At 44.7% G+C, this 11580-nt stretch overlaps 1 protein-coding gene across 2 annotated transcripts in view; it reads right to left on the reverse strand.

The window, feature by feature from the left end:
- Positions 1-11580, reverse strand: part of CHD8 (chromodomain helicase DNA binding protein 8) — a 71639-nt gene that overhangs the window by 18639 nt on the left and 41420 nt on the right. For both annotated transcript variants that reach the window (XM_030187019.1, XM_030187020.1), the window contains exons 19-29: positions 11135-11314; positions 10924-11034; positions 9151-9347; positions 8776-8975; positions 7487-7643; positions 6225-6314; positions 5124-5227; positions 4032-4161; positions 3616-3691; positions 2910-2961; positions 1656-1860 (exon numbers count right to left, since the gene is read on the reverse strand). In XM_030187019.1, coding sequence (XP_030042879.1) covers positions 1656-1860; positions 2910-2961; positions 3616-3691; positions 4032-4161; positions 5124-5227; positions 6225-6314; positions 7487-7643; positions 8776-8975; positions 9151-9347; positions 10924-11034; positions 11135-11314 — 1502 coding nt within the window. The remainder of the gene's footprint in view (positions 1-1655; positions 1861-2909; positions 2962-3615; positions 3692-4031; positions 4162-5123; positions 5228-6224; positions 6315-7486; positions 7644-8775; positions 8976-9150; positions 9348-10923; positions 11035-11134; positions 11315-11580) is intronic.

An 11580-nucleotide genomic window follows, 5' to 3' on the forward strand; every position in this document is an offset into this window, starting at 1 on the left:
AAGGAATAATAGAAACTTTTGAAACTAAGTTCTAAAGGCAAAGCGTTCCATGCGGAAACAGAACCAATAGAGAACTTCCAATGCCTGCTGTACTTCAACCCACTAGGAGAAGGAAAAAACAATACGCACCAGTCTCTAGACTGACGTTTTCTATAAAAGACGATGAATGATTCAATTGTAAAGATAAAGGAAGAGGAGCAAGACCATAGATCACCTTATGAACAAAAACACATTACAATACTCCGGCATGTAAAGGAAACCGATGACAAGATTTCAACAAAGGGGACACACTCATATCTAGAACGCTGAAAATACAGACCACCAAAAGTAACATCACGCCAACATTGTTGCATGTTCCAGAGTGAATCGCATAGCAGTAAGTGTTAAATGTACATGGGTTTGAACACATACTTCTAAAAAGGCACACTAGCGATGCATTCAAGGGTGAGGAGTGGCCTAGTGGTTAGGGTGGTGGACTTTGGTCCTGGGGAACTGAGGAACTGAGTTCGATTCCCGGCACAGGCAGCTCCTTGTGACTCTGGGCAAGTCACTTAACCCTCCATTGCCCCACGTAAGCCGCATTGAGCCTGCCATGAGTGGGAAAGCGCAGGGTACAAATGTAAGAAAAATAAAATAGATACTATTGGAGATTCTACATGGAATGTTGCTACTATTGGAGATTCTACATGGAATGTTGCTATTCCACTAGCAACATTCCATGTAGAAGGCTGCGCAGGCTTCTGTTTCTGTGAGTCTGACGTCCTGCACGTACGTGCAGGACGTCAGACTCACAGAAGCAGAAGCCTGTGTGGACACATTGGCGATCTGCAAGGGCCGACTTCTACATGGAATGTTGCTAGTGGAATAGCAACATTCCATGTAGAATCTCAAATAGTAGCAACAGTGGAGGAGTGGCCTAGTGGTTAGGGTGGTGGACTTTGGTCCTGGGGAACTGAGTTGGATTCCCACTTCAGGCACAGGCAGCTCCTTGTGACTCTGGGCCAGTCACTTAACCCTCCATTGCCCCATGTAAGCCGCATTGAGCCTGCCATGAGTGGGAAAGCGCAGGGTACAAATGTAAGAAAAATAAAATAGATACTATTGGAGATTCTACATGGAATGTTGCTACTATTGGAGATTCTACATGGAATGTTGCTATTCCACTAGCAACATTCCATGTAGAAGGCTGCGCAGGCTTCTGTTTCTGTGAGTCTGACGTCCTGCACGTACGTGCAGGACGTCAGACTCACAGAAGCAGAAGCCTGCGTGGACACATTGGTGATCTGCAAGGGCCGACTTCTACATGGAATGTTGCTAGTGGAATAGCAACATTCCATGTAGAATCTCAAATAGTAGCAACAGTGGAAGAGTGGCCTAGTGGTTAGGGTGGTGGACTTTGGTCCTGGGGAACTGAGTTGGATTCCCACTTCAGGCACAGGCAGCTCCTTGTGACTCTGGGCAAGTCACTTAACCCTCCATTGCTCCACGTAAGCCGCATTGAGCCTGCCATGAGTGGGAAAAAGCGCGGGGTACAAATGTAACAAAAATAAAAAATAAAAATGACATCCCAAAATGTAAAGTTGGCTGTCAAGCCACCTGGAAATTATTTCTTCTCTTTACTCCCCCCTCCTCTTCCTCCCATGCCACTGTGTTACCTCTGCTGTTTCTCCTGTCGTGCCATCTCCTTTAACTTGAATGCCGCCTCGCAGCGCCGCCGCCTTCGATCCCCACGCTCCGCAGCCTCGATCTTCATCAGCTCCCGCTTGTAGGTACGCTGGTAGGCTGTGATAAGTCGGCGGAGGCGGGCAGTGAGTGCTGATCCTGGGGGCCAGAGAAGACGGCCAGGCAGCGGAGTCTGGACTGTGAAGGATTTAAAAAAAAAGGTGAAAAAAAAGAAATCACACGCTGGATAGTTCAAGGCTAGTGAGAACGTCAACAGCAACATGCCAAAACACAATGTCTATTTATACAGTGGAAAATGACGACTATTGTCAGGTTCTAGAAAGACATACAGCCATCACTGGGAGGACTGGCCTAATGGTCAGTGTAGCACGTTGTGGACCTGGGGAACTGGGTTTAATTCCTGCTACTGCCTGATGGTCAGTAGCGGGTTGAGATCCTGGGGAACTGGGTTCAATTCCCTCTGCAGCTCCGTGTGACCCTGAGCAAGTCACTTAACCCTCCACCAGAGCCGGTGGCGGGAGGCAGGGATAGTGCTGGGCAGACTTATATGGTCTGTGCCAGAGCTGGTGGTGGGAGGCGGGACTAGTGCTGGGCAGACTTATAGGGTCTGTGCCAGAGCTGGTGGTTGGGAGGCGGGGATAGTGCTGGACAGACTTATACGGTCTGTGCCAGAGCCGGTGGTGGGAGGCAGGGATAGTGCTGGGCAGACTTATAGGGTCTGTGCCAGAGCTGGTGGTTGGGAGGCGGGGTTGGTAGTTGGGAGGCGGGGATAGGGCTGGCCAGACTTATACGGTCTGTGCCCTGAAGAGGACAGTACAAATAAAAAAGTAGCACATATGAATTTATCTTCTTGGGCAGACTGGATGGACCATGCAGGTCTTTTTCTGCCGTCATCTACTATGTTACTATGTTACACTGTCCCAGGTACAACAGTAGTACAATGTACTACCTAGGTTGGGGAGCTCACTAGGGACAGCTCCAGTACCTGCAAAATGAAAATGTAAACCGCTTAGGGAAATGAACGCTACAAAGCAAGGAATTAGAACCAAGGTTCCGAGAAGGTCACCACTTGTTTGGCAGCAAATATTCTTCAATAAGAAAGGGACTCCTCTAGGACTCGTAAATTGGTGGCATAACCAAGAGATTCTAAACTAACATATTCCAGTTTTGTGTTTTAATCACTTACTGGCGGTATAATCTGAGTTTATTACTATGGATGCTCTTACCTTCTTCACTGTCCACCACAGAGATCTCTTCATCCATCATGAGGGAATCACCCTAGAAAAAAGGAAGTCAGTTGAGGAGCATGACCAAAAGAAAGTGATTTTTCTAGATCCAATCACCTCATAAAGTTTATTGTGTTGCTAAAAACAGTATAAACTGAATGACAGCCCCCAAATATTGTTGCAACTCCCAATTTATTTCATAATGAATTCATAAGGGAATGGGGGGAGCGATCATCAAACATATAAACGGCAAGTGACCGACTCACCTGCAAGTGCGGAGTCGGAACGCTGAGAGTGTAGAAGTCCAAGCCCCGCCTCCACCAGCAGTACAGCCCAATAGGGAGGAGGGCTTGGACATGGGCGTGGAAATCGGAGGAGGAGGGAGCAGGGAGGGAATGCGGGGGCGGAACTGAGGGAAACAGACGCTGGGGGGGAGGGCAGGGGAGAGAGCAGGGTTGGTGGGGGGGGGGGGGGGGGGCATAGGAAAACAAAAAACTAGCCCGTTGTTACAGCTTAACGGATAGACCAACATCACTGGGGCCATACCGGTTCCTGCTTGCAAAAATCCCAAGGTGCAGGGAATAATATTACTGCTATGCAGGCCTTGAATAGCACGTGTGTTAAGTACCAAAGATTATGGAAGACAGGGAAGATAGCAGAGGCTCCTTTCCACGAAGGATGGGACACTTTACCCTGCTGCTCTCACCTCATCCTCTGGGTACTTTGGCATTCCCTGTAGTGGTTTATACTCTGGGTCTTCACAGTCCTTATCAAAGTCCACCCTAAAAAGAAAAGAGGAAACATTGTGTTTGACCTTGCGGTTTCCTCCTCTTTGTCTTCTGGGTTTCTACATCAGTTGCAAAATGGCTTCCATCAAGATTACTGTGCCAATACAGCCTTTAGAATCAGCTACCTGAAACGACAGCAGACCACCTCTTCCTTTCCACAAAGCTTACGTTCCTCACTTTTCATCCTTCAAAAAAAATCTATTCGAGATCCACTCCTCAGTGCTAAACGCACTTACCAATTCCTTCCTCCTCTCAATAACACTTTGATATCACTTTTCATGCCTCTTCCAGCTCAGGAAAGCTAGTTCTCCTCAGCTGTTAATGCCCTGCTTACCCTTCTCCCAACTCGGGGAAGTTGTCCAGTACCCGGTGCTCAGCAGCAATGGCCTTCTCATCTGGCCGCCCCACCTTCTCCAGGAAGCAAAGCGCGGCATCAGCTCTCATAGTGTTGTATTTCTCATAGCCTGCAAAAGGCAGGAAAACATGTCAGACCAAGGGGAAAGAGTGAAGAAGCCGTCCCAAGTGGAACAAACCCCAACGTGCAATAATGCTGCCACCTTGTGACCCTTGGTTATTCCAATGATTGGGATGTCTGTCCTTGTCATTTCGATTTGCAAAGGGGAGACGGTAAGAGCTACAAATACGACGACGACGAATGCATGAATCTGGAATGACCATTAATACTGTAGCTCTTCCACAAGCACTACAATTTACTTTGGTTCACAAGAGCAGAATAACCGAGCAGGACGTTAAAACACAAACCCCTTGAATATTATTACAGATGATTAATATCGAGATTGTTGTTTTCCCAGAGTTCCGGGTATGACTCCTAAAGTTTTTCCCTCTGAAATGATTCCTCTTAGTATATTTATTCAAAAGGAGTGAAGCCTGTGAAATGGGGATTACCTTAATCAGTGGGAATTGGATTAGAGACTCAAGTGTTTCTATTGTTAAATAATTTCTGGTTTTAAAAGAGAAAAAATGAAATCAGTTGTATTATTTCCACTAATATTGGACAATAAGTATGTTCCCAACGAAATAAATTGACTATACACCGTTTTGGGTTTGAAGAAGCCAACCAGACGATCAATGTGGAATAATGATTCAGATAATAAATAACTGGGGATAATCAGGTTAATACCACGTTTTCTTTGTTTAATTGATCTCCTTGTCTTGTTTCACTCTCACTATTTTGTGGTCTAAGGAAGAGTTTATAATTACCTGATTGAAATAATTCTTCTACTATTTTGTCTGTATTTCTGGTAAGTTATTTTAGTGCTTGTAAAATTAAATTCTTACAAATAAAATTAAAAAACAAAAAACACAAACCCCTTTATGAACACCAGTACAAACACTCTACAAACCTTAAGTGATGCCAAGGGGAAGTGAAGCCAGACGTTTTGCTCTATCCCCAGTGGACACTCACCGTGTTTGAATACCCCGAAGAGAAGAGACTTGTCTGCCTCGCTGTCCCACCAGTCTGTCGGCACTTCCAGCTGATCTACCTCTGGAAACCAGATGTCTATGTCTCTGTGAGGGAGAACAAAAAAAAGTAATAACAAGAGTAGGACTTGCAAGGTCTGGACAGCCTCACCGCAAACCCTCTGCCCATCTTTTCAAAGAGTTCCCTCTTTCACAGTGCCCCCTTGATCCTCACTGACTTTGAAAAAGCGGAAAAATCTGATGTCCTCTCAAAGGCTTACCTCCACACAGTCTGGAACAACGAGGCACATTAAATTATAAGGGGGATACAAACAGTAAAAAAAACAAACAAAAAACACCAAAACATAAAAAAACAACCCAACCAAAAAAAATAAAACATTAAAAAAAACAAAAAAACAACCCAACCAAAAAAAAAAAAAAAAACATTAAAAAAACAAAACAAACCACAAACTGCAACGCAGGTAGACATTCAGTATAAATCTTGTAAACCTCTGTGTTCAATCGTGATAATAAAATGAGAGGAGACTGCCGAGGGACAATAGGTTATGTTTTCCTTGTACAACTCCTAAGAGTGAATGGCCTGAAGGGTTTTCTCTCTCATTGTTTTTCAAGTTGGTCCTAGAATACCTCCTTACCCAGTCAAGATTTTAGGATGCTCACAGTGAATATGCATGAACTTGATTTGCATACATTGCCTCCATTATATGCAAATTTCTTTTGTGCAAATTCATTGGTGATATCCTGAAAATCTGACTGGCAAGGAGGTACTCCAGGACCGACTTGAGAAACACTTTTTTTTGTGATTGACAGCTATACCTGCAGATACTTTGTTTTATTTCAAAGGTGGAGTACCCACCTTTTCTCCAAAATTCGAGGCAGGTAACCCACCAATGCATACAATAAAAACAATGTCCAGGATTGAATACATTAAAACAACTTCAACAACAAAAAACCCACAGCGTTAAATACATACAGTAAAAATAAACCACAAAATATAAAACATAAAATATGAAAATAAAACTAAAATAGGGCAACAGTTCCTGGCAAATAATTCAGGTGTAATTTGCAAGAGGGGTTTATGCACCTGGCATCGGCTCCGCTCAGCACACGGGCAGCCTGGTCACCGATCACTTCCTGGCGCAGGTAGTATAGCATTCTCACACGTAACAGGACTCTGTAAGGCAGAAACACATAGGATAGGAAGTTAAATACAGATTGGTGGATTAGAAGGCGGCAAGCAGAATCTTACTCTCTTTGGGATGTTCTCAGCAGGGACACAAGCATATTTCTGCTCAGTCACTGTTCTGAACACACCACGTGTGTCAGTTCACCTGCTCAGAAACCTACTACAGTAGTACCTCGGGTTTCGTCGAGTTTTTCTGCGAAAAATTTGTCTTGGATTTCGTCGGCGTGCCCACGTGACCTCGCTGCTAATTTTGCGAAACAAAGGGCAACCCACGCGTTCTCCTGCTGTGTGGCGTTGTTTCTCGTTGTGTGAGCATCATCCCGCGCGTCTAGCCAAACAATTCCATTGCTTTCCAGTGTTGATGCATATGGAAATAATTGCCTTGGTTTTCGTTGGTTTTGGATTTCACCGATTGTTTTCGGATGGATTATCGACGAAAAGCGAGGTACTACTAGTACTTATTTCTATAGCGCTATTAGACATACGCAGTGCTGTACACTTGAACATGAAAAGACAGTCCCTGCTCGACAGAGCTTACAATCTAATCAGGACAGACTAACAGGACAAATAAGGGACAAGGGAATTACTTAAGGTGGGAATGATAAAACAGACATGGGCACTGAACAAGTGAATAGGGGTTAGGAGCTAAAAGCAGCCTCAAAAAGGTGGGCTTTTAGCCTAGGTTTGAAGACGGACAGAGATGGAGCTTGACGTACTGGTTCAGGAAGTCTATTCCAGGTACAAGGTGCAGTGAGATAAAAGGAACGGAGTCTGTTGTTGGCAGTGGAGGAGAAGGGGTACAATGATGAACCGATCAGAACACAGAAACAACAGACCAGGGAGCTGCCTTCTAGAAACCTGTGCTCCTACTTTTTCCTCCAAATCTCATCATTGCTGGGGCAGCAAAACAAAAAAGAAGCACTAGGGTAATATTTCCCTCTGCGGTTGTGCTGTAAATGCAGAAAGGGATCTCCTTATGCCGTTACCTGCCCCAGCCCTCACGTTATGAATCATTCTTTGATATGGGAAGAGAAATGGTGTTGGGGCAGAGTCAGAGGACAGAATCACGTGTGATGTTAAGGAGAGGCCCTTTTGCTATCTGGGCTGACATTTATCACGTGGACAAGAGAAAGGACAGAGGTTACGGCCAAGCGTCTTACTTGTTACACTGGTGTTTGAGGTGCTTCTTGTAGCTTTCATCCTGGAAGAGCGTGTCTGGGTTGTATTTTCGGATCCAGTCGGCTTTATGCATGTCAAAGCTGCTCTGAGATTTTACTTTCTTGCCCTTCCGGCCCCTGGGCACTGGAATAGACAGACCTGACGGGGCACAAAGGAAGCAGAAACAAAAAAAGCATTGTAACTAGGGCTATACCAAATATTCCTATTCAATTCGGTCCCAAATTATTTGTATTTGGCCTAATAGCGATTTAAATTCGAATACAAATAATACAGGGTTCTACTTTGCTAAATCCTACTGAAAAATACTTGATCTCTGATTTCACGTTGCTCTTTTTATTACTTGTTATCTTAAAGCTCAATGTCCATTATTTGTATTTGGTATTCGTATTCAGCCGAATGTTATTTTTCATTATTCGTATTCGGCAGAATAGTAAAATATGCTATTCAATACAGCTCTAATTGTAACGAAGGGAGAGCAAGAAGCATTCCGGGGTTAGTATGTTACTTATACGATTTTGGAGTTCATTTATTCTTCGTGTACCAAGATGTAGCATGAAGATAGAGTATTACCTGTGTGGTCTCCTGCGATATAAAAGGTGAGAGTGCGGGGTGAGAAGAGGGGACGACTTCCCTATGAGGAAAGGCTAAAGCGACTAGGGCTCTTCAGCTTGGAGAAAAGGCGGCTGAGGGGAGATATGATAGAGGTCTATAAAATAATGAGTGGAGTGGAACGGGTAGATGTGAAGCGTCTGTTCACGCTTTCCAAAAATACTAGGACTAGGGGACATGCGATGAAGCTACAATGTAGTAAATTTAAAACGAATCGGAGAAAATTTTTCTTCACTCAACGTGTAATTAAACTCTGGAATTCGTTGCCAGAGAATGTGGTAAAGGCGGTTAGCTTAGCAGAGTAAAAAGGCTTGGACAGCTTCCTAAAGAAAAAGTCCATAGACCGTTATTAAATGGACTTGTGGATTGGCCATTGTTGGAAACAGGATGTTGGGCTTGATGGACCTTTGGTCTTTCCCAGTATGACAATACTTATGTACTTATGTACCTGTAGGATTCTAAATCAGCTTGATCTCCTGTGGAGTGGATGTGAGGGGTAGTTGTTTTATGTTCTACCCATGTGCCTCTGTATTGGCTTTGTCTCCTGTGATATTAGGAGCAGGAGTACCATGGCTTAGTCTATTACCCACATAGCTCTGGTGCTGTGGAATCCCCCTTCAAAGGAAGTGAGAGAAAAAGTACCCTTAGGCTAATGCATTACCTGTGTGATTCTGGAGCTGCTTGGTTTTGCCATTCTCAGCAGGGGTGATCAGGTCCCAGATAAAGCTCTTGATTTTGTCATCCCCACGGTAATGGAGAAGACAGTACACCAAGATGGCCCTGCATATCGTCTCCACGTCTCGCTCCGACATCCGGCGTTTGAAGCGTCCGTGGGATAGGATGTCTTTCCAACGGCCCCACCTACACAGGCCAAAAACACATACGTATGCAGAAAGCAAAAATGAACACCTGCTTAATAAGCTCGAGCCTGCCCTTTGGCCCCAAGAGAAGTGTGGGAACTCCAGCAGGACTCACACTTGCTGATGCGAGACCCCCTCACCAAGAGCAAACTACAGGATGATGCATGCTTCTTTACCCGTACACCAGTAGGTGTTTCTCCACCCGAAAGCAGTCTGTGCGGCCATATCCGTGATGCCGCTCGTGGCGTCGGTGCCGTGGCCGTTCTTCATCCTCGCTATCCAGATCAGAGAACTCCACCATGTCGTCGTCCCGCAATGTGCTGAAGTGTCTTGTCTGCTTACGCACACGGGGAGTGTCTATCACCAGGGTGTTCTGACCGAAGCAAAACAGAAACAATGCAACATCATTTGCAAAAATTATTTAAAAAACCCAAATAAAGAAAAAAAAAAAAAAAAACAGAAAATATACCTATGCCAGAAGCAGAGAATACAGTTAATCAGCTGAATTAATAACACATGATGTTCACCAGAATGTATCTCTGCTTTTCTGACTGGAAATTTTCACCAGGTAATTACGTAGCTAAGGTTTCCATTAAAAAAATGTTTGCCCCCCCCCCCCCCCCCCTAATCAATAGTCAAATTCACAGACTAAACAGATCTATTCACCAAAAAGGGACCATTTGTAAGTATTCTGGGGGAGGGGCAGGGGTTTCAGACAGTTGTCACAACATCAAGCCCTATCTAGCTTAGCCTAGAATGGGTGGCAGAGCTGGTGGTTGGGAGGCGGGGCTAGTGTGGGCAGACATATACGGTCTGTGCTGGGGCTGGTGGTTGGGCAGCGGGGATAGTGCTGGGCAGACTTATACGGTCTGTGCCAGAGCCGGTGGTGGGTGGCGGGACTGGTGGTTGGGAGGCGGGGATAGTGCTGGGCAGACTTATACGGTCTGAGCCAGAGCTGGTGGTGGGAGGCGGGACTGGTGGTTGGGAGGCGGGGATAGTGCTGGGCAGACTTATACGGTCTGTGCACTGAAGAGGACAGTACAAATAAAAAAAGTAGCACATATGAATTTATCTTCTTGGGCAGACTGGATGGACCGTGCAGGTCCTTTCCTGCCGTCATCTACTATGTTAGTTAAAATTTAGCCAGAAACTTCTAGGCCATACAATAGCTGTTCTAAAGTCGCTGATCAGCTACCCTGCCTCACGTCATGATTATTGTCTCTTTCGCTCTCATCTGATGCTCAAAAAGCAAAAAAATATCCCAGTGCTGAACCCCAATCCTCTCCCAACCCCTCCCAAGATTACAAAGTGAGGGTTGATCAACCTCCATGAGTTTCTCATAACCCACACTTAAGACTCACTGTTACCTCTTACTAGCTCAGTCCAGCATTGCTACAATGAAAAGATTTTTTTTTTTTTTTTGGGGGGGGGGGGGGGGGGGGGTTGTGGTGTAATAGTGAAGATTAGCCCTATTGGGTAGAATCACTGGTAATAATTGAGAAAATCTATAGTTTTACTGTAAACAACGATAATTCCAAGACAAATAAGTGGGACAAGTCTATATTAAATTAAGAAAATTTAAATTAAATAAAAAAAAAAAAAACCAACTTGCACTAATCAGCTTATTTTGACAGTGCAAGCCAGCTACACAGAGCTGTGCTAAATCTATTCAACCAGTGCAACTGAATTTTCAGCTGAACACCTAGCTGGCTTTGTTCAACTGAAGTTCACCAAGATTAACATGCCTAAAATTAATCTGGTTATCTGTTCTACTGGCTGCTCAGAGGCTTTTTGAAAATTGATCCCCATCCAAACATCAAGTTTTTACATGCCTCAGTGTAACACCTGAATGGGGCATGTCTGTACTGTATTAGAAATGTGGTCTTAACCGTAACACGCTCTGATAATGAATCTTCCTATATTTTGCCCACCCCACCTCCCCCTTGTACCTTGCTGTTAATGGAGTCCACATCTATGTCAGCCTTTTTAGCCCATTTCTGCCAAAAGTTTGGGTCATCTAAAGAGATATCTGTCCGGTTTTCAGAGGCCACAAAGCTTGCCTGGGGTAAGGGGGAAAAAAAAAATTTGAAATAAGTGGTCACAGAATGAAATACCGTTGTTTCCTATCAAACGTCTCTGTTAGGAGGTCTAGGGCCTGACCTTGGCGAAGGTGGAACCCTTGCCCTCAGACTCTATGGTGATGGTGGTGGTGCGTCTCTGTAGGATCTGGTCAATGTCCTCTTCGCAGAACTTGGAGCCCTCATCATCCTCATCCATGATGGCAGCATATGCTCCCTTTCGGAGCAGGTCCTCGATCTCCTTCTTTGTGAACGGCTGAATCTGCTCAAAACAGAAAAAAAAAAAAAAGATATGGGCTGTAAATAACACAGAAGGGCAAGCTACAAACCATCAACCAACCCCATCAATCTCAATCAGAACACTCCTTTCTCCGACACAACAGCCCCACCTAAATATAATATGAACTGGTCTCGGCCAATCAATGCTGAGCACGTTCACTTTCAGGAGCAGAAGAGTAGGTTGTAGACCTGATTAATTTGTGTGAACAGGCAGATCAGATAGGCCATATGGTCTTTACCAGTTGTCAT

Source organism: Microcaecilia unicolor, chromosome 14, assembly GCF_901765095.1.
Source record: "Microcaecilia unicolor chromosome 14, aMicUni1.1, whole genome shotgun sequence".
NCBI classification, from domain to species: domain Eukaryota; kingdom Metazoa; phylum Chordata; class Amphibia; order Gymnophiona; family Siphonopidae; genus Microcaecilia; species Microcaecilia unicolor.